The sequence below is a fragment of the Dendropsophus ebraccatus genome, chromosome 6 (genome assembly GCF_027789765.1).
Source record: "Dendropsophus ebraccatus isolate aDenEbr1 chromosome 6, aDenEbr1.pat, whole genome shotgun sequence".
Classification (NCBI taxonomy): Eukaryota; Metazoa; Chordata; class Amphibia; order Anura; family Hylidae; genus Dendropsophus; species Dendropsophus ebraccatus.
In genome coordinates this window covers 4,935,783-4,963,548 of record NC_091459.1, presented here as the reverse complement: position 1 = coordinate 4,963,548, position 27,766 = coordinate 4,935,783, and the positions used below count along the sequence as shown (strand labels likewise).

The 27,766-nt window shown below is 41.4% G+C and overlaps 1 protein-coding gene across 6 annotated transcripts in view; it reads left to right on the top strand.

Moving 5' to 3' along the window:
- TP63 (tumor protein p63) overlaps positions 1 to 21,747 on the top strand; it is a 58,960-nt gene extending 37,213 nt beyond the window's left edge. For 2 of the 6 annotated variants that reach the window (XM_069974415.1, XM_069974414.1), the window contains exons 8-13: positions 122 to 246; positions 585 to 761; positions 13,883 to 14,040; positions 15,922 to 16,066; positions 17,776 to 17,869; positions 18,856 to 21,747. In XM_069974415.1, the coding sequence (XP_069830516.1) occupies positions 122 to 246; positions 585 to 761; positions 13,883 to 14,040; positions 15,922 to 16,066; positions 17,776 to 17,869; positions 18,856 to 19,152 (996 nt within the window). In that variant the 3' untranslated portion in view covers positions 19,153 to 21,747. Of the gene's footprint in view, positions 1 to 121; positions 247 to 584; positions 762 to 5,114; positions 7,506 to 13,882; positions 14,041 to 15,921; positions 16,067 to 17,128; positions 17,205 to 17,775; positions 17,870 to 18,855 lie in introns of those variants that run through there. The other 4 variants (XM_069974418.1, XM_069974417.1, XM_069974419.1 and 1 more) reach the window with 3 other exon arrangements.
- Positions 21,748 to 27,766: the final 6,019 nt, after the last annotated feature.

Below are 27,766 nucleotides of genomic sequence, written 5' to 3'. Positions count from 1 at the left end.
GTTTGGTTCGAAACGCGTTGGCAATTTTAAGGAATTAGAATTCCTTGGTTGGTCATTTAAGTTATTAGAATAAGAGTATTGTACATACTATAGTCTTAACCCGACCCCCTTCTAATTTTAGGTGAAAGGCCGGGAGATCTATGAAACTTTATTAAAGATTAAAGAGTCGCTGGAGCTTATGCAGTACATTCCCCAACACACCATCGAGACCTACAGACAGCAACAGCAGCATCTACTGCAGAAACAGTGAGTATATACGGGGGAATATAGCAACTCAGCTGTGTGTGCGCTTTGTTTGGCATGGGAAGGATTGTTGCATGTAGTAGAGCTCAACTTTGCACCCCCCCCCCTTATTACATAGTGGACCATTGACTAGTAAGAGTTATACCACCATATCCAGAAGTGCAGACATGGTGCACACGCCAGATTGTTACATGTTGTCTTAGTATTACAAGCACCAAGGCAGGACTGTCCTCTCAGGGTATAGATATCACTTATAGTAGCATACCCAAGCTTCCTAGGATAGCATTAGCTTTCATCAAGTTGGCTTTAAGACTCTTAATACGTGACATTAAATTGCTTAGGGACAGAAGCCTACAAAGCAACATCATGCCCGGCCCCCGAAATACAGGGAGGAGTGACATCTTCTCCAGACATCAATGGCAAAAAAGAATGCAGAACAGCCCCAACTACATGGAACACAATCTAAAGTTTTCTCCAGTAGAACAAGATGTCAGAGACGAAAATTACCTAAATGAACGGTACAACTTCACTACCATCTATTAACCTGTGTTAGAGTTTAATCCACCGTGATGTGCAAATCTAGGTGATCCATGGAAGTTCTGGCTCGGTCTGCAGCATAGGATATCGCCTCATATTGTATTATGTATATTCTGTATATGTAGTAGTTATATATACGATATATAAGGTGTATTTATGGGGGCAGAATCAGGAGCATTGAAGAACATAGAAAGAGCGTGGTACGTAGGGCAAGGAGGAGGTGGAGAAAAGAAGACGCCCACCACAAGGGTTCTCCATTATAGTTGTATAGCTACAGTCTGAGATGGTTTCTTGTCCAGTCCAAGGAAAGCACCGCAGTCTGCAAATGTGGTTCCCTCACCTTCAGCTCGGACAGCACGTTAGGGTGGGATACGTCAATAGGCATCTGATTGGGGGTCCTTTCCACAATGATAAAAATTACACGTTTAAGTAATGTTTTTGTGCCTTTTCAAGTATAATAAATAAGTTATTTTTGCTTGTAATATATACTGCTATATTATTTTTATTACAACTTATGCAGTTTCTATATAGTTCGTGGTAAGTTAGGTGTGTAGCATTGTAAGTCATCATAGACTAAAGCAGCTCTAGGAAGGAATCTGTCACCAAGTATATGCGGCCCTCTCTGGACGGGGCGGTGTTCATCTATGATTGTAGTGGTGTTTTTGTTACATTTGCAGCTTAATAGTTGCAGTGAGATACCAGTACTATGAGGCAAAAGTGTAATGTATGTATATGAGTTGCAGACTGCCCCCTCCTGCTGCTGATTGACAGCTTTTATTTTATTACTGTGTACAGGAACAAAGCTGTCAGTCAGCGGCTAGTGGTCAAGGAGGCCGTCATCTTATGAATAGGTGGGACTCTTGTTTCATAGCGCTGGCATCGCACTGCAACTATTAAGCTGCGAAGAAAAAAAAAAAGCACCACATAGTCTAACAGAAACAGCATTTCTGGCCCGATTTCACACCTCACACAGGACATCATGAACATGGTGACAGATTCCCTTTAAACATTTCAACCTCAACAAGTGCTCATGTTTTTAGCGAGAGAAATATTTGTGGAGAACTTCAGAAGAGAAGGGTTCAGGGGTAGTGATATCTGAGAGCTTTAAAGTAAGGCACCAGTGCAACCAGGCGGAAGGGAATATATATATATATATATATATATATATAGAGAGAGAGAGAGAGAGAGAGAGAGAGAGAGAGAGAGATATACATACTGGCCTGTATTTATATAATGATATGCTGGCTTGTTAAAAAAAAAAAAAAAAAAAAAAAATATATATATATACTGATATGCTGGGCTGTATACATAATATTATGCTGGGCTGTATATATATATATATATATATATATATATATAATGGTATGCTGGGCTGTACAGTAGTGCCTTGGATTAGGAGCATAATTCGTTCCGGGACGGCGCTTGTAATCCAAATCTGCTCTTAAACCAAAGCAAATTTTCCCATAAGAAATCATATAAATGCAGACAATTGGTTCCACACCCCAAAAATAATGATTTATTATTCTAAATAGCATGTAAAACAAAGGAAACAAAGATTCAGAAACAGCAGAATATGTTAAATTATAAGTTACTGTACAGTAATGAAGAGGATGGAAAACAAGGTCTGACAGAGACTGCAGGGAGCATGAAGGAATGAGCAGGGCAGATGTGGGCACATACATGCAGCACTCTCTGTCAGGGGAGAGAGGGGTTACAGCTATGGAGAGATTACCCCCACAGTCCTGTCCCCTGATGTAAGCCCCAGCCTGAAGTGGATCTGCTATGATTTGGAAGGTGAGGGAGACTTCCTGGGTCAGAGTACAGGGCTGTAGACCCCGCTATGCAGACCATGCCCCTCCCCCACTCCCCCTCCCACCCAGTACAGGGAGCTCTTACACCAAGTTACAATTTAAAAAAACTGAACTCTTAAACCAAGTTACTCTTAAACCAAGGTACCTCTGTGTATGTATGTGTGTGTGTGTGTGTGTGTGTGTGTATATATATATATATTATACACACACACACACACACACACGCTGGGCAGGTATAACCTGTAAGAAGAGGAGATTGTGATCCCTCTGTATAGAGAGCTGGTGACATTACATCTGGAATACTGTGTCCAGTTCTGGAGACCTCAACTACAAGACTGAAAAAATAGAACAGGTCAAAAGACGGGCTACAAAAACTGAAAGATTTTAAGGGGTCTTCCGGGCAAAAAAGTCACTCCCATTGCTAAGAGGTGCATACAGTTACACACACAGCCATGCGAGGGCCATAGACAGCCATTGGTAGTAGTGGTTGGTTACCTTATTTACTATCACAAAGGTGAATTCCTTTACTCCATGCGGCTGTGTTCACACTATGCGGTTTTGCAGCATTATTCCTGTAATTTTTCCAAAATTGTGGCATAAAGACTTTCGCTATCTTACCTCAGTTGTGGAAATTCCGCTACAAACAGGACATTATTACCGAAAATTGCATACTGGGGAAAACGCAGCAACACGGCCCTGTGTGAACACAGCCTGAATGTAGATCTATAGATCCTGGAAAAAAAAAGATGAAAGCCGGGGTGTTATTTCACCGGAGAAGGAGCATCGTGTGTAAATGTGGCATACTCATCCTTACCATGGTCTAGAGAAATGTTGACAGTCCTTTCAAGATTGTCGCTGTGGTGGATATTCCTTTCTCTGCTTTCCTTTCAAGTCTCCCATTTTGCATGTCAGATTTCTTCTAATGTGTTCCCTTTGTTTTTCCTCACTAACCCCCGCACCTCTGTGATCACAGTGTGACTGCTAAAATTATAGCTCACCCACAAAGATAGCAAAGCCGCCATGGCTCATTGTTCCGTCAAGGTGTTGATGTTTTTGCTCCTTTATCCTGGGTTTTGTGGTGTGTTGTGGTTTTTTATGCACACCTGTTTTCTATATGACATAGAGCTTTTCCTGCAGTCGGGATACAAGATAGGCCAACCCTGTATGCAGGACCGTACTGTCGTGTAATAAATGTAGTGTAAAAAAATGTGCGTAAATCTGTAACCAAGACATCGGGCCATAATCGAAAGCGATGCACTTCCCCCTCCTCCTGGAATCAGACTATACTTTACTTTCTACTTTCTGTCATTCAACAAATTTTTCGGCGTGTCCGAAGTCTTGATCAATCAAGGTCTAGGTCAGGGAACCTTGGCTCGCCAGCTGTTGCAAAACTACAACTCCCATCATGCTTGGACAGCCAAAGCTTTAGCTTTGGCTGTCCATGCATGATGGGAGTTGTAGTTTTGCAACAACTGGGGAGCCACAGTTCCTTACGGATGGTCTTGGTGTTCAGATCTCCACTAGAGATGAGCGAACATCGAGCATGCTTAAGTTTGGACAATCAGTTCGCTCATCTCTAATCTCCACTGATCACTAGAGAGGAGCACTTGGCTGATCGCTGCTTTCTTCAGCTCGCTGCCCATCTTATTGTAGGAGATGGACTCTATAGAAAGTTTATTATTAAGTTTATTATTATTATTAAGTTTATTATTAAGAGAAGCACTTAGCTGAGTGCTTCTTCTGGCTCAATCTAGCAATCATTGGTGGTCCGAACATCCCGACCGATCGAAACCTTAGACGCGTCTCCACACGTCAAACGTTTTGTCGAATGACAGCGACGCTTTGAAAGTAACTTAGCAAATGTGTCTGTAACGGAACACATCTCCGTCAACAGGACGATGTCTACAGCGATTAGAAAGAAAGAATAGTGAAATGACTATGACAGTGCCCAGATCCCTCCCCATCATAATGGCAGTTCTGTGTAATCGTACGCCTGACTCGGTGATCACTTGAACTTTGGGCATTAGGATTGTTTAGTTACTGGAGCCATATCAAGATGGAATAGGAGGAGGAAGCATTAGGTTTCATTCCACCTTAAGCAGGCTGCTTGTCCTCTCCTCATGCTGTTGGCTTAAATTTCAGGAAATTACAGAGCTGGCACGTGTTGTAATCCCAACATTGTGAGCCTTTGTTTCTAGATCTTTGTGGTACACTTGCTCTCTCACGTCCATTTTCCCAGAAAAGCAATATTGTATGAATATTTGTGTGAAGTCTGCCAATTCTAAGAGAATAAAGGACGGGCTAAGGCATTTTCTAACACCTGGCCAGTGAAGAGGAGCGTGTTCCCCGACGCTGTCCTTAACTCACTTCTTCATTGAGGGGCTATGGTAGAGCTACTATCATGTGAGCAGACTTCTCCCATCCTATAGTATGTCACACATTGGTCATAGTGGTGTCATTGAACTTTCCAACTCCTCGTCTCTTCATCTTTTCTTCTTTTCTTCTCTGCTTTCTTCCTTACAGTCTTCTGTCTGCCTGTTTCCGGAATGAACTCCTGGAACCTCGGGGAGAACCTCTGAAAGACAAAGACACCTTCCTAAAACACTCAACATTCCCCCACCTTGCAATGTTTCCATAAATGTAGACTATTCATCATTCTGCCTTGCTGTAGGACATTACTGTTCTTAGATAGAAAAATAATTATACGTCAAATCTCAGTATGTCTAAATCGGATGGAATACATATTTCCTCTTCTGTGGAGGCCTCAAAACTATCTGATAACTGCAACACTTGGGGGTATTTCATTGTTCCCAAAAACGCCATATAATATTGCGTCTGAAGAGAAGAAGGGGAAAAAAACTATACTTACCTGTGCCTGGTACCCCCTGCAGCTCCTCCCTGCTCAGCCAATCACTGAATGGGACAGGACACCTCTGCAGCCAGTGATTGGCTCATTGGGCAGGTCCTGCTCCGGCAAGGGACTGCAGAAGCTTTTGCTTTTTTTTTTTCTTTTCTGTACAGCCTCAGCATAATATTATATGAAAATATTATGAAATAAAATATAATGTATATTATTATGTGGAAATATTACACTTGAAATTATTGTACTGGAGAAAGATGTAGGCCACTATCACATAACAGTATATTTCTCAGTGTTTTGCATCAGACCTGGAGTAGGTGAAAATCCTTCCATTATAGTTCTATTCCAGGTTTTCCCTTACAAATACTGACGTAAAATACTTATTAAATCCTGCTGTGTGAAAGTGGTCGTCATCCTGCCTGGTTATAGAGCTAGACATACATGTCATATAATGCTTCTATTCTAATGCATCTACATAATAGTGATAGCTTCTCAATATAAAAAAGAATTATTGCAATGATCAATACTGTTTTACTGACTTTAGTAGTGCTTGTACTGTATCGGTACTGTGTATAGACAACTCTTACTAGCGGATCTCGTGTAAAGTTACTTCCCAAGATTATAGGACTGCTTAATATATATCATCTTATTGGATTGGAAGAGAGTAAAATATAGTAGTAAAGGCGATAGCTTTGACTTGTAGCCTGTATGACCATGGAATATAGGAGCTGTCGTGATCAGTGGTTGGCTCCATCCAGTGGAGAGTTTTTAAGTGGTTTGAGCAATTGTAGAGCTCTGATGTAAAAGGTCCCTGACTCTTCTTGTAAGGTGTCAGTCATTTTCTGTAGAGCCTAAAGGGAATCTGTTACAAGGTGTATGTTGTCTTAAATGAGGGCAGTATAAACTAGAGACAGACATGCTGAACAGACCGGTGTATTACTTACATCATTCTGTTCAGCCGTTCTCCTAATATGCAGGAGAATAGGATTCTTGCCACACCCCTCCCCCCGCCCTCCAGCTTCTGATTGACTGTTAACTGCCTATACACAGCATGGATAGATAACTGCCAATCAGCAGCTGGTGGGCGGAGTTTTCTGCTTCTCATGAATATCCAGGACAGCTGGGCTCATGCACATAATGGAGAGGACTACTTATTGTCCATGTTATTCAGGAGGAGATCTCTGGATCAGCTGCACAGAACAGTGTAAGTGATACATCATTCTGTTCAGCTTCTCTGTCACTAGTTTATGCCACCCTGAGATAGGACACTATAAACCTACTGACAGAGTCTCTTTAAGAAATTGATGTAACTCAGGTCAGACACTATTCATTTGCACAAAACATAGAAACATTGAGGTCTTAACCCCAGGGGCTGGGTGCACATCTGTAACAGGAGTGGGAGTCATAGCGGACATACTGCAGAGTTACTCTCTTGTTTGTGCTCCTCTTAGATGACGTCTTGTAGTTGTTTTTACGGCTTTGTTTTTCATTTGATTGTTCACAATGTAGTTTTATTATTAAGGGACTCAAGTACAGCTCTGCCATTGTGGCGGACTATGTGCCTTCTAGCCGGTCCTTTTCAGCGGCAGATCTTTCTGGATTGGTGTTTGTAATACTTGTGTCTGTTTGAGCAGGACTCAACTGTATACATTTATTTTTTTATTATATTTGAATGGTTTTAAATATGTAAAACTCTGGGAAAATATGTTTTTTTTCCAGGTTGCTGATGTTAGTGAATGCTGGGCATGTGAGATTATGTACCGTTTCTGCTGGACAGGCAAATGTTCCTTATTAGTTATATTTGAGCGACAGCTTGGGCTATGTAAGCAATTTTAGGGTTACAATATACTTTCATCGACAACATGGATAAGTAATAGTCATAGCTGCATTGGATTACATGAACATTTCTCTGGTAGATTACATTTAGATTAAACACAGTTATAATACTGCCAGATCCATCATCATACCAGGATACTATTAAGTTATAGGTTTAAACAGTAATACAGTGGAACCTTCTTACAAAGACTTACTGGCAATATAAAGATAAAATATAGCGTGCAGAGTAGTTGACCAAAATTTTTGTTTCAAATCATCTATCCCCAGCAAGTGACAGAAATTTGTAATTTACTTTTATTAAAAAAAAATCTCAGGTCTTTCAGCTGCTGTATGTCCTGCAGGAAGTGGTGTATTCTCTCCAGTCTGACACAGTGCTCTCTGCTGCCACCTCTGTCCATGTCAGGAACTGTCCAGAGCAGCAGCAAATCCCCATAGAAAACTTCTCCTGCTCTGGACAGTTCCTGACATGGACAGAGGTGGCAGATGTGTCAGACAGGAGAGAATACACCACTTCCTGCAGGACATACAGCAGCTAATAAGTACTGAAAGAAAGACTTGAGACTTTTTTAATAGAAGTAAATTATAAATCTCTGGCACTTGCTGGGATTAGTTGATTTGAAAGGAAAAAAATGGTGAACAACCCCTTTAATTTTATTGTTTGTTGTATTGTTTTATTTACTATCGGATTGTTAACACCATTGGTAAAATTATAGAGCTCACTGTAACAATGCTGTTTCACCTCCGCTGTTTCCATAGTACTGTTCACACTGGATTGTATGCAATGGACATGCTGTACTTTCTTATATTGTGTCATTCACTGAAAAAATAAAAATGTGATCTTGTATAAAAATTGGAAAATATTCTTTTTTTTTTTGTGTAGACAAATTCCTCCGGGTTTCCCCTTGGCACCACGGTGAAGTGCGGCTTCGAGTGGCTGCATGTTCTAAATTGCCAATAAATATTTATACTAGTTTATCTTGGACATTAAATGTCTTTTTGTTCCAGTTCCTGTTCTCTCTCTAGTACTTAATCCAGAGTAAGGTCAGTAAGGTCATAGTGAGGTATTATACAGGGTTCTTTTTCATATATAGTACATTGTGGAAATCTACTGTCATTTTCAGGAAATGCAACGATCGTTTCTAAGGGCCCTATTACCCCAGCAGATTATCTGACAGATTTTTTTGAGCCAAAGCCAGGAGTGGACTATAAACAGAGAACAAGTCATAAAGGAAAGACTGAGATTTCTCCTCTTTTCAAATCCATTCCGGGCTTTGGCTTAAAAAATATGTCAAATTATCTGTTGGTGTAATAGGGCCCTAACGCCCATAAGGCAGTCGGCTCTGTTGACCTTAAGGGGGAACTATCAGCAGGTGAGACAAATCTAACCTTATGATATGTTCCTATTGTACAGGAGACGCTGAGGAGGAGGGTATGTCCCTTATAGTATGTCTCTTATAGTATGTCTCTTATAGTGTGTCTCTTATAGTGTGTCCCTTATAGTGTGTCCCTTATAGTGTGTCTCTTATAGTGTGTCTCTTATAGTGTGTCTCTTATAGTGTGTCCCTTATACTGTGTCTCTTATAGTATGTCTCTTATAGTATGTCTCTTATAGTGTGTCTCTTATAGTGTGTCTCTTATAGTGTGTCTCTTATAGTGTGTCCCTTATAGTGTGTCTCCTATAGTGTGTCTCTTATAGTATGTCTCTTATAGTAATGTCTCTTATAGTGTGTCTCTTATAGTGTGTCTCTTATAGTGTGTCTCTTATAGTATGTCTCTTATAGTAATGTCTCTTATAGTGTGTCTCTTATAGTGTGTCCCTTATAGCGTGTCCCTTATAGCGTGTCCCTTATAGCGTGTCCCTTATAGCGTGTCCCTTATAGCGTGTCCCTTATAGTGTGTCTCTTACAGTGTGTCCCTTATAGTGTGTCTCTTACAGTGTGTCTCTTACAGTGTGTTTCTTATAGTATGTGTCTCTTATAGTGTGTCTCTTATAGTGTGTCTCTTACAGTGTGTTTCTTATAGTGTGTCTCTTATAGTGTGTCTCTTATAGTGTGTCTCCTATAGTATGTGTCTCTTATAGTGTGTCTCCTATAGTATGTGTCTCTTATAGTGTGTCTCTTATAGTATGTCTCTTATAGTATGTCTCTTACAGTGTGTCTCTTACAGTGTGTCCCTTACAGTGTGTCTCTTATAGTGTGTCCCTTATAGTGTGTCTCTTATAGTGTGTCTCTTATAGTGTCTCTTATAGTATGTGTCTTATAGTATGTCTCTTATAGTGTGTCTCTTATAGTATGTCTCTTATAGCGTGTCTCTTATAGCGTGTCTCTTATAGTGTGTCTCTTATAGTATGTCTCTTATAGAGTGTCTCTTATAGTGTGTCTCTTATAGTGTGTCTCTTATAGTGTGTCTCTTATAGTGTGTCTCTTATAGTATGTCTCTTATAGTGTGTCTCTTATAGTGTGTCTCTTATAGTGTGTCTCTTATAGTGTGTCTCTTATAGTATGTCTCTTATAGAGTGTCTCTTATAGTGTGTCTCTTATAGTGTGTCTCTTATAGTGTGTCTCTTATAGTGTGTCTCTTATAGCGTGTCTCTTATAGTGTGTCTCTTATAGCGTGTCTCTTATAGCGTGTCCCTTATAGCATGTCCCTTATAGCGTGTCCCTTATAGTGTGTCTCTTATAGTGTGTCTCTTATAGCGTGTCTCTTATAGCGTGTCTCTTATAGCGTGTCTCTTATAGTATGTCTCTTATAGTATGTCTCCTATAGTATGTGTCTCTTATAGCGTGTCTCTTATAGTGTGTCTCTTATAGCGTGTCTCTTATAGTATGTCTCTTATAGTGTGTCTCTTATAGTGTGTCTCTTATAGTGTGTCTCCTATAGTGTGTCTCTTATAGCGTGTCTCCTATAGTGTGTCTCTTATAGCGTGTCTCTTATAGCGTGTCTCTTATAGTGTGTCTCTTATAGCGTGTCTCTTATAGTGTGTCTCTTATAGCGTGTCTCTTATAGTGTGTCCCTTATAGTGTGTCTCTTATAGCGTGTCTCTTATAGTGTGTCCCTTATAGCGTGTCTCTTATAGTGTGTCTCTTATAGTGTGTCTCTTATAGTGTGTCTCTTATAGCATGTCTCTTATAGTGTGTCTCTTATAGTGTGTCTCTTATAGTGTGTCTCCTATAGTGTGTCTCTTATAGCGTGTCTCCTATAGTATGTGTCTCTTATAGCGTGTCTCTTATAGTGTGTCTCTTATAGTGTGTCTCCTATAGTGTGTCTCTTATAGCGTGTCTCTTATAGTGTGTCTCTTATAGCGTGTCTCTTATAGTGTGTCTCTTATAGCGTGTCTCTTATAGTGTGTCTCTTATAGCGTGTCTCTTATAGCGTGTCTCTTATAGTGTGTCTCTTATAGTGTGTCTCTTATAGTGTGTCTCTTATAGTATGTCTCTTATAGTCTGTCTCTTATAGCGTGTCTCTTATAGCATGTCTCTTATAGTGTGTCTCTTATAGTGTGTCTCTTATAGTGTGTCTCTTATAGTGTGTCTCTTATAGTATGTCTCTTATAGTATGTCTCTTATAGTGTGTCTCTTATAGTATGTCTCTTATAGTGTGTCTCTTATAGTGTGTCTCTTATAGTGTGTCTCTTATAGTGTGTCTCCTATAGTATGTCTCTTATAGTGTGTCTCTTATAGTATGTCTCTTATAGTAATGTCTCTTATAGTGTGTCTCTTACCTCCTCGTGCCATTCCAGGGCAGTTAGTAGTTTTCTCCACAGTCCGGTGAGGCTGTTAGGAGCACTGGCCACCCCCATAGCGCTGATCCGTCCCCTTTCTAATGATAAGGAATGGATTGGGCCGGCTGGGGGTGCGCAATGTTCCTAACAGCCTCACCGGACTGTGGAGAAAACTACTAACTGCCCTGGAATGGCACGAGGAGGTAAGAGACACTATAAGAGACACACTATAAGAGACATACTATAAGAGACACACTATAAGAGACATACTATAGGAGACACACTATAAGAGACACACTATAAGAGACATACTATAGGAGACACACTATAAGAGACACACTATAAGAGACATACTATAAGAGACACACTATAAGAGACATACTATAGGAGACACACTATAAGAGACACACTATAAGAGACACAGTATAAGAGACATACTATAAGAGGCACACTATAAGAGACACACTATAAGAGACACACTATAAGAGACACACTATAAGAGACACACTATAAGAGACACACTATAAGGGACACACTATAAGGGACACACTATAGGAGACACACTATAGGAGACACACTATAAGAGACACACTATAAGAGACACACTATAAGAGACACGCTACAAGAGACATGCTATAAGAGACACACTATAAGAGACACACTATAAGAGACATGCTATAAGAGACACGCTATAAGAGACAGACTATAAGAGACATACTATAAGAGACACACTATAAGAGACACACTATAAGAGACACACTATAAGAGACACACTATAAGAGACATACTATAAGAGACACGCTACAAGAGACACACTACAAGAGACACACTATAAGAGACACACTATAAGAGACACAGTATAAGAGACATACTATAAGAGACACACTATAAGAGACACACTATAAGAGACATACTATAAGAGACATACTATAAGAGACACACTATAAGAGACACACTATAAGAGACACGCTACAAGAGACACGCTATAGGAGACACAGAGGGAGATTTATCAAACATGGTGTAAAGTGAAACTGGCTCAGTCGCCCCTAGCAACCAATCAGATTCCACCTTTCATTTTCCAAGGAGTCTGTGAGGAATGAGAGGTGGAATCTGATTGGTTGCCAGGGGCGACTGAGCCAGTTTCACTATACACCATGTTTGATAAATCTCCATCATACCTTCCTCCTCAGCGTCTCCTGTACAATAGGGACATAGCAGCAGGTTAGATTCATCTCACCTGCTGTTAGTTCCCCTTTAAATTTTCAGTTTCACCCTTACAACTAGGGTGAGTATCTTGAGCAGGAAAATATAGTAAGAGAAAAGAAAAAAGATGCTAAAAAGTCCTAGATAAAAGCCAAGTGTACGCCCTTTAGAGCCGCAGCCACAAATTCTAAGGCAGGAGCTACAGTATAGACAACTTTAAAGTTACAGAATACAAGTAGGTTGATTAAAGGGGTTCTCCAGCACTACAAAAACATGGCCGCTTTCTCCCAGAGACAGTACCGCAACGAATAGTAAAGACATATAGCCAACCACCCACCGGCCAACACACATAGGGCGGGCGGGCGCTTCCCTGTCCAGGCACAGAGCAAGTGAGTAAACCCCTCCCCCCTTCCTATATATTTGGCCCCTCCAAACACACCCCCTATGCCTCAGTCTAACCCCTGATTGGCCTATCCTAGCGTCCCCAGCTAACTGTCCCATGTTCCCCACGTGCATCTGCCCTGCTCCAGTTAACCCCTTGCTGCCCATCCCTTCATGCACGGGCTGCCGATTTGCTGCGCCCGCTTTCGCCCTCCCTGTTTCATTGAAGGGAATGGAGCTTAATTGCAAACCGCACCTGAACTGGAGACCTGAGCGGCGCTGTCTCTGGAAGGAAGTGGCCATGTTTTTGTAGTGCTGGAGAACCCCTTTAAAAATTCCTTTATTTCCTGTAAACTCATTTGGTGGACATAGTGCCTAGCTGGCCTGGCTCATACCACGTTATACATGTGTATATATATATATACTCCAGTAATTGATCCGGTTCCAATCGTCATGTGTGATTATAAAAGCTGTAATAGTAAAAGCTGATTCATCCGTTTTCTGACTGAATCATAGACCTAAGCCCCGTGTTGTGTGATCGCCCTTCTCCTCGCTGTCAGCCATTGCCTGCATTGCACTGTATATTAGAATCCTTGTGTAATAGAATCCTCAGGTCTTGCAGCCAGTGCCTGAGGGTGTATGATCAGCACCTCCTCCACTTGGCTTCATGCCGTATACCCGGAGGCTGAGAGCGATCCTATCTCTCCACATACCTGCCCGCAAGATGTGTTCACTGATACTGGAATGATGGAGTTAGGGAAAAATATCTCCTCTTCCTCATAGGAACGTATAAATAGAAATTCTGGTCTTTTCCGGAGCTTCATGGAAACCAGGCAGCACACCGAGATGCTACAAAGATAAATGGCCTTATAGTCAGGGGGGTCAATCTCAGGACCCTCAGCTAGTGCAAAACTACAATTCCCATAATGCCTGGACAGCCAAAGCTCAAGTCTTCCAGTACTTATCAGCTGCTGTATATCCTGCAGGAAGTGGTGTATTCTTTCCAGTCTCACACAGTGCTCTCTGCTGCCACCTCTGTTCATATCAGGAATTGTCCAGACTAGTAGCAAATTCCTATAGAAAACCTCTCCTGTTCTCCAGACTGGAAAGAATACCACTTCTTGCAGGACATGTATCAGCTGATAAGTACTGGAAGACTCAAGATTTATTAATAGAAGTAAATTACAAATCTGGGATACATGTAAAACTAACATTGATCTATACAAGTTACTTAGCTCAGTACCTGTCAGCGTGTAACCGTCAGATTTTTTTTTTTTTGCACTCCTGCAGATCGTCATTACAAGCACAGCCTTCTTTTGGATCTGCATCTCCCCCGCTTGGCAAGATGAACAGTATGAACAAATTGCCGTCAGTCAGTCAGCTGATGAATCCACAGCAGAGGAATTCTCTTACTCCAAATGCCATGGCAGACGGCATGGGATCGAACAGTAAGTATTGGTCGTATTCTCCCTGAACAAAATTTCTTAAAGGGGTAGTTCACCCTCCAAAAATTTCTTTCAAATCAACTCAAATCTTACCCAGTGCTTATCAGCTGCTGTATGTCCTGCAGGAAGTAGTATTCTTTCCAGTCTGGAGAGCAGGAGAGGTTTTCTTTGAGGATTTGCTCCTGACGTGGACAGAGGTGGCAGCAGAGAGCACGGTATCAGACTGGAGAGAATATGCCATTTTGTGCAGGGCCTACAGCAGCTGTTAAGTACTGGAAGACTGGAGATTTTTTTTAATAGAAGTAAATTACAAATCTATATAAATTTCTGACAACAGTTGATTTGAAAGAAAACATTTTTTTAGTGAACAACCCCTTTAAAAGGCAGTGATTTTAGTTACATTCTCAGTGTCCATTTACATTTGCTGTTATTGGTAAATCAATAGAAACGTTACATATGGGAAACTTTAGACGAGTTACATAATATATATGGGAAGTTTTAGACAAGTGCTCCATCTCAAATATCTAATAACATGTGATCAGCATTCGCCTGCAGCAGGTAGCAGATCATTTTTCGTGCTGCACATCTGCACCATTTCTCAGATAAGATACATATACAGAATGCGGCCTGAGGTTACACCGAGTAATCCACTGAGCTGCATGAGGAAGTCCAGACCTGCAGTCCTAGAATATCTACTGTTTGGTTTATTAAAGGGTTTGTACACTCTTGGGCTATGCTCACACAACTTATTTTTGTGACAAGTATGGACGTTGTTTTCATCTTATTATAGTGAAATGTGTTGCATTGAAGTTAATGCAAACTCTGGCCATTGTCCACACAATGTATTGAAAAACGGTCATTGTCCACACAATTTATTGAACAACGGCCATTGAAATAATTGACTTTGTCAATTTTTTCCGGCCGTTGTGCATTGATTTCAATGCGATTTTCAACGCAACAGTCGCCATTGTTCGTACCAGGTGTGAACCTAGCCTTGCACTGAATATTTTTTTTTGTTCATTGGCTTAATGCAAAATTAAGCAAATTTCTAGATCTTTAGATTAGGTCTTTATTTGGAATTTCCTACCATTTTGCTGTAGAGTGTTTGTCACCTCTTCACATGTTTTTCACATTTTTCCTGTTGCTTCTGACGTAGCTCACGCAGCTCCCGGCTCTGTCAGAGAGGGAGAAGCATCCGAGAGGGAGGAAGGAGTAATGACACAGGCTGTGTATATGTGTAGAGAGAGGAGAGAACCCATGACACACTGCATGTGGTGGAGGAATCAAACACTGTCCGACCTCTGTACCCCCCGATTGTCTTCATAACAATGCTGCGGGTAGATCACATGGCCCGCGGCTCTATTCATTCCTATGGAGCTGCTGCAGGGAGCCGAGTAAGCTGGAAATGTGCTTACTTGTCTCTTTCCAGTGGCTCCATAGGAATGATAGAGCCGCAGGCCATGTGTTCTACCCGCAGCATTGTTATGAAGACAGTCGAGTTAAAGCGTTTTTTAACGACTAACGATAAACAAGCGCAAACGATAGTCGTTAGTTACGAAAGTTACTATGATCGTTACTGTGATCGTTACTATGATCGTTTACACCATCTGATCTGTGCAATTACACTGAATGATTAGTAAACAAATACGGAACTTGAGCTAACGAATGTGAAATAACAGCGATTAACCATGATTTTAGGTTCAGATCTAAATCAACGATCGACGACACTGCCTGCAATTACTCAGAACGATTATCGTTTAAATTCAAATGACATAACGATAATCGTCCTGAGTAATAGGGCCCTAACACTCTTGTTAAAAAAAATAGATTGATTGCATCAAAAGATTGATTGTTACCTTATAGGCGGTTTCTTCTCGTTACCAGTTCCGATGATGAGTGCACATATGCCGATGGCTGGTGATCTTAATGGACTAAGCCCACCACAGACCCTGCCTCCTTCCCTATCCATGACAACCACGTCCCACTGCACGCCGCCTCCTCCATATCCAACAGACTGCAGCATCTCCAGGTAAGTGCTTAAAAAAACAATACAAATAAGTCTGATCATTGACGGCAATAAGAAAGTTTAACTTTTTATAGTATGAAAAAAATTCAAATATGAGTGCGTAGAGATTGCATGTACAGAATGTTATAGTGCAGATGGACAGATGCAGCGCTCCTTAATGAAAACATGAACAAAAAGTTGTCCAATGGCTTCTTAAAAGCCTGTTATTCTAGCGGATTCTATATATACAGTCATACCATACACCCATCTGTTAGGAACCAAATATAATAAAGGTGACTGCATATACCCAACCCTTTAGAGAGGTCTGGGACATATAGATTGATGGACAACTAGGCATCGGTTATGTGCAAATCAAAATGGATCTGCTAGATTGAATAAATTTAATATTTAAAGGAGAAGTCCGACGGAAGGAGGGGGGCAAAAAATCACTATGGGCAGGGGGAAATAAAAGGACAATATGTTTACACATCACCGGGCTCCCTACCCTGACGGGTGTCCTCTTCTTTCAGTTTCCATGTACATCATGACCCGGGTTGAATGTGACAAGAGGGTGGGACTTAGCCTGCTCGTCCAATCAGTGACTGCAGCGGTGTCTCTCCCCAGTCACTAACTAGCTGAGCGGGACATCCGTCAACCGGGTCATGACGTAGCCGGAGAGGAGCTAAGAAGACATATGACTTCTTTTTATGTGCCCCCAGCCTGGAATAATTTTTTTGCCCCCCACCGGACTTCTCCTTTAACGAGTCTTATCAGTTTCCATATCGTCCTGTCTTTTTCTTTACATAGAAATCATTGGTTTCCGCTGAGAGTTTAAACTTTCAAGTTCTCGCAAGTCCTTTTTGTTGCCTCCTGATATAACCTGAGCAGATTTCTGTGCATCATGCTAAACTCTGTGTAGACTGTGTCGGTTCTCTGTACGTTGTCGTATAGTAGATTGCATGTCTGTTATTAACGTAAGCATAGCTGTATTACTTGTAAGTGCCTTCTGCATCTTTTATGTATCGACATCTAAATCATATTAAATATATGCAAAGTAAGGGGTTGTATTTTGCACCCCCCTTACAGTCACCTGGGCTCGGATTCATCCCCCGCCCCTAATCAATTTGTGCATGCGTACGGACAAGTAAAAGAAAGACGTGAGGTGAGATGACACCGATTTTACCTCTGCAACCCAGTCCTTTACTAGTCTCTGTATTAAGGAATACTTCTGGCTAACGTGGCTGAGTTTCGGGCACTTCACATTAGATTAGTGAAGTTGGACAATGTGAAATGTGAAGTATTGAGAACTTCTCTGCCGTCTCCGGAAGTTCCCTACAACTCCGCCACCTTCAGCCACGCTGCTTGCTTGGTCAGGTGCTTTAATCTTTGCCGTCATACTCCTGAGTTGACTTTTCTGGCTGCCAGTGGGTCCCTCTAGGTCTTGATGCTTCTTCTACCTTTAGAGCATGTCTGAACACTGCCTTGAGCAGAAGTCTTCATCTCTCCTTACTCAGAGAGAGGAGACTGCCGTTATATAAAGGTTCATACTTAATAGCTTTGAAGTCAGCCTCTTAAAGAGCCTCCAAGTGCTAAAAGATTCAGAAAGCACATAACAGATGTTATGTTGTCTGATATCTCGTGTAGTTTTCTGAAAACGTGTTTTCTGAAAATTAAAAGTTTTCCGAATCAGGGCCTACTTTTTTTAACACAAAATACTATTTCTTGTCTTCTAGTTTTTTAGCGAGATTGGGATGTTCATCCTGTCTGGACTATTTCACTACCCAGGGCCTGAGCAGCATCTATCAGATTGAGCACTACTCCATGGAGGTGAGATTCCAAACCAAACCCATTGTATCCCATTCCTCACATCTGATACAGGGATTGGCTCTATTTTTACTCATTTATAACTTCCATCGTCTTCTCTCCAACTGAGAGTAAATAAGGGTAAATCATGAAGGTCGGAGGTTTCATCTCCTTATATCCAAGTGTAATAGTTGTTAAAGGAAAGTGTTATATTGTATTATATAAAAGTACTTCTCAAACTGTGAGGCAAGTAAGGATCTGCTTTGACAGACATGATGGTGGGCTGCACAGGCTTGGGTTTAACAACATAAGTGAGAACTATTTGGCCTATTTTAATGTTAAATTGAGTTGAAGACAGATTAAAGAGACTGTCAGTAGGATTATGGTGTCCTATCTCAGGGTGGTATAAACTAGTGACAGAGAAGCTAAACAGAATGGTGGATCATTTACATTGTTCTGTGCAGCTGATCCAGAGATCTCCTCCTGAATAACATGGACAATAAGTAGTCCTCTCCATTATGTACTTGAGCTCAGTAGTCCTGGATATTCATGAGAAGCAGAAAACTCAACCCACCAGCTGCTGATTGGCAGTTATCTATCCATGCTAAGTATAGGCAGTCACCTGTCAATCAGCAGCTGGAGGGTGGGAGTGGGGTGTGGCAAGAATCCTATTCTCCTGCATATTAGGAGAACGGCTGGACAGAATGATGTCAGTAATACACTGATCTGTTCAGCATTTCTGTCACTAGTTTATGCTGTATTAATTTAAGGCGGAATAAACCTAGTGACAGATTCCCTTAAAACATAAGTTATAAAATTTTGTATAATTTTACAATAGACTGTCAGCAATAGTGAGGCCCAATCACAACCATGTTCTATCTGAAAGACCCCAGTAAAAAGTCTCTAAACCATATGATTGAATTGTTTCTATATGGTATAGATGATATAGAATACAATCATTGACCCTCATGCTTTCTACAGTTTTTCACCATTATTTATTTCTCATGTAGGACTTGATTAGTCTCAAGATTCCTGAGCAGTTCCGCCATGCAATCTGGAAGGGTCTAGTAGAACACCGGCAAATCCACGAGTTCTCCTCGCCTCCCCATCTGCTGCGGACAACAAGCAGCGCGTCCACCGTCAGCGTGGGATCCAACGAATCTCGTGGAGAAAGAGTCATCGATGCAGTGCGGTTCACGCTCCGCCAGACCATCTCCTTCCCCCCGCGTGACGATTGGAATGATTTCAATTTCGATATGGATGCTCGTAGAAATAAGCAGCAGCGCATAAAGGAAGAGGGCGAATGACTAACTTCTCGCTATTCCTGTTAATATCGCCACGCAGGGCCAATTATATGTTTTCAACTTACCTGTTTCCATCACTCACCGTTGTATTTATGTGTATATATATGTATAGGGGAGATGGTGGGGAGCAGTCATAAGTTAGAGGTGGAGATATAAAAGCTAAATAGATTTCACCGTTTTGTTGCCATCAGTAACTTATATTGCAGAACTATAAAGCCCTGTAAAAAAAAATGAAGCAACAACTGTATGGATACCTAAGAAATATCTGTATCAATAATTAACCTTAGCGAAGGGTGACAATAAAAACGGTTGTCTAGAAGGATTTGATCACATGCCGTATATCGATTACACCAGCTGCCACAAGTTCACAATCAGTAAGGCATATGCTATTTATCCCTAAGGCTGAGTTCACACTAAGGTTTTTTTTCATCCGTTTTTTACAAAATACAGACTGAAAACTGATGCATTTGTGTCCATCTGTGGGTTTTGTTTTTTTTTTATAATGGAAGTCAATGCAAAAACGGATGAAAAAAACATAGCGTGAACCCAGGGTAAGACTACATTTCATTTCACAGTAAAAGTGGTGGCCAGGTTTTTGTTTTTCTGTATCCTGTACTGAACTAAGATAAGGTTACTGTGCTAATATATATATATATATATATATATATATATATATATATATATTTATATATATATATATATATTTTTTTTTTTAATTATTATTACAAGTGGGGAGTATTTTTTTCATCCTGACGCTACATTGCTACACCCAGTACATGTACACCCAGCAATTATTTGCTCTATAACTATTGTCTGGGTAGTTAAAAGAAAGCATCAGTGTGTGTGCCAGCTATTGCCAGCTTGGGTAGGCTTTGCCAGTACTATAATGTTGTGAGACATGGAGGTTTTTAGATACCCACTCTAGCTCAAGTGAATATCTTTGCACTTATTAAAGCAAATGTACCATCAGGTACATTGTTGCTTTTTTCTAACCTTAATTATTGGGTGCGGGGATGATGGTGGCACGGTCCTTTTTGTTTTTTGAAATGCTGCCCAGTTCCCGTGCTTGACCCTGGTCTTTTCCCGAGCAACGTTCCGCCCCAGAGTACTGGGAGTAGACCTGCCGCCCCCCAGTGTGACAAACCCCTTCTATGGAGCCTCATCGAAGAGGGGAAAGGGGTTTTGTCACACTAGGGGGCAGCGGACCTGCCCCAAGTGCTTCGGGGCGGACCGTTGCTCGGGAAAAGATTATGGTAAAAGAAAAAGCAGCGATGTACCTGAGCGTCCATTCACTTTAAAGAATTGCTGTTCCAAATAACAAAGTTACAGGACTGTGAGCAGCCGTCTGTAGAGTCGCATAGAGTCTTTGCTTTATCTCAACCAGTTAGCAAAACCAGTGGAAACTTTTGCAGTTGTTACAGTTGATTGAAGGCAATCCATGGGTGGAGCACTGGAGGGAGTCTATGGGGCTTTTAGCGCTCAACAGCCAATCAGGAATTTGCTTATGTGCTGTGATTTTTTTCATACAAAAGTCTTTACACTTCATATTCTAAAGATTTGACGCCAATCAAAACTGTCTTGGACAACTAATGTCGCTACCAAAGTCCATGTTTTTCCATCAAGACGGACTTGATACAATAGGCCTAAGACACAATCCCGAATCATCTAATGCAAAGTTACAGGTTGTCATTTATTCTCATAATATGGGATTATTTAATTGCACAGTTTAGCATCTGAAAGCGAATGTGTTGAGAATTAAGCATTTAGACCATACTAGTGCTGCTTCATAGTCTGGTGTGTCTGGTTGGCATGGTGGTGCCTGTGGTTGTGCGTGGGAGTGGGGAGGGGGTGTTCATTCTCGGTCCTTGTAGTGAGGTTATATTGGGCAGACACCAGGCTCTGTTGTTGGTTTGTTCCTAATATATGCCCGTTATTTCATATGGTCGGATAACACAAGAATTGGCTCGGGCACCGCAAACTCTATTGTAGTCTGATATAGTTATTATCTGTGACACAGAAGCTCACCATCAGTTCCATTAAGAAAGTAAACTTTGTAAAGTAAACCTGTAAGACTGTAAACTTGGTCTGTCGAGAACATGGTATCCAATGGCGGCTTGTTATAATGAGAGGCCAGCTAGGGTGCGGTACTGCGTGGCAGAACGTAATATTGTGCTGTTTATCTAATAGCCCCATAGTAATAAAAAAAAAAAAAGAGACATACAGCCGACTCATCCCACTCACACCCGTATCAGGTCAGGCACTTAGTTTTTTAGGCACTGCCTATACAGAATATCACAGACCTATTTCTATAAAGGCCAAATTGATGGCAGCTTTACTGTAAAGGGACAGATATCATTGTGCTACTGCCTTATTATAGCACTGATGATAGGTTATATTATAAGCATTTTGTATATTTCTGTTTTCACATTTTTTTATTTTTTGTACTTTTGGGATAACAGGACTTCTAACAGAAAGATATTGTGCTAATATAAGGACGTATTTTTTATTTTATTTTATTTTTTGGGGAAAAAACTTCACTACAGTTTTTGACTTGTAGCTTTGGCTCAGAAACTGCAGTAACATTTTCCACAAAAAAATCTAAACGCTATGTCTAAATCCACCCTTAAACTCATTTTCATGAGTTTTTTTTCCTAAACTGTTCGTATATATTCAACTTTAGAGTCCTATATTTCAACTATATTGGAACTAACGGCGGCTAGCATATAATAAGCTGTTCACAGCTCAAAGGTCGAAGACTTGGTAGTTTCTCGTAATTTCCTGGTGTGAAGACTCTGATGTATCATTCATGTTCCATGTTCATAGCACTGCATTTTCATGTCGTTTTACTACAAAATCATAAAACAAACAAAAAAAAAAAAGTAAATTTGTTTCCGAGCTTCAAAAACTGATGTTTTTGTAAATATTTTGTATAATTGCAAATTCAGTTATCTAAAGTTGTCTGATTTATTTCTAAATAAAACAAAAAGAATGGTTTCCCCTGTGTCTGAGCGTCTGACGTCGGAGGGTACTATTACTTAATAACTCGTGTATTCTGTCTGTTTGAGCTGCGCTGTGGTCGCTTTCGGAAACTTTTTCTTTACTTTGCAGCACACTGGCCTTACACGTCAAGTAAATGTTGGCCAATTCAGGTGATTTTGAAGGATTGGGCTGATAATTGTAGTTCTGTAGTGACAGCCTGTCCCTGATGGCAAACTTTAGAAGCAAGGGTGATTTAGCATATTAAATTTCAGCTTTCCTTACGCACGCAGTAGCTTTAAGCGTACCTGTCACCCAAAAAACTGAGAAGTATCAGAGACCTGTCAAAAGTTTTTATCTGTTGGGATCTGAGTGTCCAGGACATAACAGATCAGTGCACCTCTTCCCCCACGTTGTGCCTATGTGGATGATATGGCCTCATAGACTTACATTATGTCATGTGACACAGAGCCAGAAGACAACGCGGGCTCCCGTCTCGTTCTTATTAGACGCAGTCTGAACACTCTGAGCCCACCCGATAAAAAAGTTTAACATTTCTATATGATATATCAAAATTTGTTAGGCTGTTGGAAACTATGAATTATTGAATTTAGGAAATAGGGGAGACGACTCAGGAAAACAATGTTATGCTCCACTTGGTTGGCAAAGACCAGAAAGCACACACAAGCTTTCTTCAAATTTCTTTTGTGCAACATTTTCAACTCCACTATCAACCTTGACCTCTCCCTATTTCACGCCATCATGACCTTATCTTTATCCTCAGCCCTGTTTCCGTGATATGCCACATAGTCATTAGATCCAGTGCCCTCCCCCACTCAGCCTATGGTGCAGAAGGTTGGATGTGAGATGGAATAGATCCAGCATACGTGTTCATGCCCTTACTGTTACTTTGCAAGTACACTTTTCTGCTGCACAGGCCCCGTAGCAGCTGTGTGGTCTGCCAATATGGTAGCTACGCAAGTGTTTAGGATTGACTAGGTAAGGCCAATTTGCCTTATACAAACACTGGAGATCTGTAATAGAACAGGAGATCTACGTTCAAAAATAGATTTCTGCTTTTGGCCGCTGTCAGGTGAGGTTTACACCTCTAAAGCGTGTCTGCAAGTCCTGTGCCGATTGTGATCTCTTTTGACCTGAACCTCATATCAGGGTGGGTCATTACTAGACCTATGGTCAGGCCTGTACTTGACATTGGTAAATGGATGCTGATATACATTAAAGCCTTCTCTGGCACATTGAGGCACAATAAAAATCTATGTAAAACATCCCACAGCATGAATTACAAGCGTTCAAAAACGCAGAAAAATTGGTGTCTTCACGGGGACGTTTTATCAATCTGGCAGAGACGTTGCGTAATCCCTTCCTGTCCTGTGAATAATTCCTTCCTGCTGCGTCAGCTAAATTACCCCTCAGTGGAAAAACCTCCAGACAAGATCTCAGCCTCATCAACCTCCGTAGTCTGACAAGGAGGACGAACAAATCGGGATTTATAGATTCTGAATGGGTGTGCGCCGAGTGTAAGAAAGATTATTGTGTTGAAATGTAAGATAGTGATCGCCTGTTCTGATATTATTACTGGCAGACTCTACAATATGGGTCCTCTACACGTTAACAAAAGGTTAGTTATGGTTCTTCATTGTGTGCCATTGACTACCCTCGCCTGACGGTACTTAGGGGTACCACCTGCTTTACAAAGAGAAGCCTTGACAGGTGGTATGGGTATATATTGTTCTCTGCATGTGTCCAGATGACCTTAGCTTTACCAACATTTCATCCGCTAGGTTAGGGATAGGGGACCAATGGCCCTCCAGCTGTTGCAAAACTACAAATCGTGAAGCCATGATGGGAATTGTAGTTTTGCAATAGCTGGAGGGACAAAGGTTCCCCATCCCGGTGCTAGGTGCTTACTTCCAGAAACAGCACAACTCCAGTTTGAGTGTGAGGGTTTTGTAGCTCAGTTCCAATGAACGTAATAGAGCTGAATTGTAATACCACACCCAACCTGAGGACAGGGGTAGTGCTGTTTTTCAAGAACGTAGCTGTGCTTTTTCTAATTCTGGATAACCCCTTTAAGTCTTCAAGGTGGTCAAATATTTATGGGCACTTTTTTCACATAAAATAAAGTATACAGAATTTTCAGTTGACTAAGAGTAGTTGACCAATTGGTCATTCCCAGAGGGCATCTACACGTCCTAAATAGCAGGTGCACCCAAAACATGTCTTTATGATCAGGGATGCTGAAGTAACGGACCCTGGTACTTGGGCTCCTCTGCCACATACAGTAAGATTGTGTTGTACATTGCTAGTAATTGCACTATTGTAGATGGTATATAGTAGGTGAAAGGCCCCGTTACAGATTTTGTACTGTGGTTCAGAAGCTTTAGGGGTGCCTTCACACCTACCGGATCCGCTGTGAATTTGCTGTGAGATCCGCTACGGATCCAGTCCCATTCATCCCTATAGAACACATACTCGCAGCGGGATTGACATCCCGCTGTATGTGCTTTAATCCCCCGCCGCCCGCAGCCCTAGTAAAGAAGCCAGAGGTGATAAACTATTAAAATCCATCACACAACCCCCCCTCTCCCCTTCAATATGAGTTTACCCCACAAATTTTTTTTCTTTCAAATCAACTGGTCCCAGCAAGTGCCAAAGAAATTAAATTTACTTCTATTAAAAAAAATCTAAATCTTCTAGTACATATCAGCTGCTGTATGTCCTGCATGAAGTGGCCTATTCTCTCCAGTCTGACACAGCGCTCTCTGCTGCCACCTCTGTCCATGTCAGGAACTGTCCAGAGCAGCAGCAAATCCCCATAGAAAACCTCTCCTGCTCTCCCGACTGGTTCCCAGCAGCTGATAAGTACTGGAAGGCTTGATATTTTTTAATAGAAGCAAATTACAAATCTCTGGCGCTCGCTGGGACAAGGTGATTTAAATGAAAAAATTAATTGGTGAAAAACCCCTTTCAGGGTTTTTTTTTTAAATAATGGAGTTTGTATAGGCTGATGGGAGAGTAGAGCCTGAAATGTCTTCCTCTATAGGTGCCCAAGTGTTATGCGAGGGGGCTCTAACCAATCTACAATTCTAGCTAGATGAATAATTTTGGCATGGAGCATAGGGTCCAGGAGTCCAGAGCCCGCCGGCCCCCAGTGTGACGACACCCCCTCCCCTCTGTGACGCGGCTCCATAAGAATCAATGGTCACAGAGGGGAGGGTATTGTCACACTGGGGGCCGGCGGGATCACCCCCAGTGCTTCAGGCCGGGCTGGTGCTTGGTAACAGACTGGTCTGTTCATGTAAAAAAACCAAAGTGATGCACCTAGTGGTTCATTCACTTTAAATGTTTGATAAGAGGGTTGTAATTCAGGGCGTAAAGTTGTGATACATTGCTACTCATCAAATGGAGAGGGGGGGGCTGTTAATGTGAAAAGTTGATATGGATGCACCTCAAGAGTGCTGTCATGTTGACTGTTCCGAATTGCAAGTTATATAGTTTATAGTCCGCACTATAGTGCATTAGAGTAACCACACTAACACACTGATGGATAAGGTGGATCTCCTTTATTCAAAGATGGCAGCCAGTATATATCCTGGGGCTGGGCGTTCTACTAAGGCTTGTGTCACTACTGGCTGAAGCACGAAAAGAGTTACTTGCATAGCACTAGTATTTACTTACATGGCACTAGTATTTACTTACATAAGCTTTAAAGGAAACCTTTACCTCGGCACCCACCCGACCCTGGATACTTACCCCGTCCTGCAAGTTCCGCTCCAGAAGCCAATCCCGCTGCAGAGAAATCGCCGCCCGACGGTCTGCGGGCGCCATATGTGACAAGAGATGAGTCTAACGTCCACAGGAAATCACTGTTCCGTCGGACATGGCAGGATGGGGTAAGTATCCGGGGCTCTATATCCCCAGTTGCCAGGGTGAAAGGTTTTCTTTAAGGAATGTAACATCTCTACGTGTTTAGAAGGTTGGCGCCATTACAATATGGCGTCACTAAATATAAAAAATAGCACATCCTTAATGCACATATGTACCTGTGATTTGCTTGTGTTGATTTTGAAGTTAGAGAAAGAACCAGATTGGTCTAGTAATGATTGGATGGTCGTGGTGGTGGGTGCTTGGCGTAGGTTGGAAATGATCAAAAGCAGATCATCTGTATAGGCTGCGGCTAGGAGTTTCGGATATCCCTGACACCGTTAATTGCTGGCGCCCGCAGTAAAGGTTTCCACTAAAATGAAAAACATAATTAACATTTTTTTTTTCAAATTATGACCCAAAATACTGTATGCCCCTGAAGGGCCCTCACTAAGTGTCCTATGTAGTTTTAGTAAAAAAAACATGTGCATCACTTCCAGCATATTGAAAACCTTTAGAAAAGATAATGTTACAATTCCCAGTGTGAACTGCAGCGTGTATTCCCATTAAAAGCAATGGGCGCCCATTTCATAATTTTAGGCTTATATTTTATACATGTAATACACAATAATATACATACTTCATGAAAGTGGTCAGTATCTGTCTGAAGGGGGTGAGGGTGATATACTGTGTGAAAAACCTTATCCACAAACTTATTAAAACCCACAAAAATCACATAGTACTGTACTGTACTGACCTATTCAGCTCAGCTTTATCTGCGGTTCCACCCGTAAATGTGATATAATCGTGTGATTGCCAATCTAGCATGATTCCTTCTTTTGACTTCTGACTCACCTTGAAGCTTCAGCTCCAAAATTCTGCTTTTCCCATAGCGCCACCTAGTGGTGTAATGTAGATTTATCCTTATAAACTGCACTGTGCAGTATACAAATATACAAATACCTAGTCTGGGTTCACACCTAGTATATTGGTCAGAAGGAGTTCCAAAACACAGATAAAGGTTCTCTATAACATGATGTCTTCACATTGGGCTGCATTTACAGCCTGACAGGCTCACTTTAAGCAATAAGGTCAGCATATACGATATATAGTATTATGCAGTAACCAGCGGTTATAAGGTGGTGTTTAGCTAGGGCGAGATGGTGTGTATGGCTGAGGCACTTGTCATGGGGGCCAGAAGCGGTATGCACCCACCCCTGACCATGTACTGACACCTACTTTAGTAGTAAAACGGGTGCAGGTGTGCAGCAGTAATCACTAAGGCTCAGAGAACTTAAACAGGAACAGGTTTACTGTAAAATCTTAAGTGTGGTACATGCAATACAGTTTCTTAATACAATACCAGTACACAGAATAGTTTTCTTCACTGTAAATTGTACAGTCTCTGAATACTCTGACTTCACTTTAGTTACTTGGATATACTTTGGTGAGTTAGTGGTGGTGGCAGTGGACTGCCAGTGAGAGGTTAGGGGCCCTATCCAGACCCTGGATAGTCAGCTGGGAGGCTGTTAGAAGAAGAGTACGGGAATGAACATCCAGCTTTGCTATCTTGTGGGCACCGAGTGACACAGGATCAGGAATGTAGGCCCACCTAGTGGGAGAAGCTAGCCATCAGGGATAGAGATGATCGAACAGCGCTAATTTTCAGGTTCATTTAAACTCGAACCATTGGCATTTGACTCCTGCTGCCTTCCTGTTCCATGGGGAAGGTGGAGACAGCCCGAGAACCGCCTGG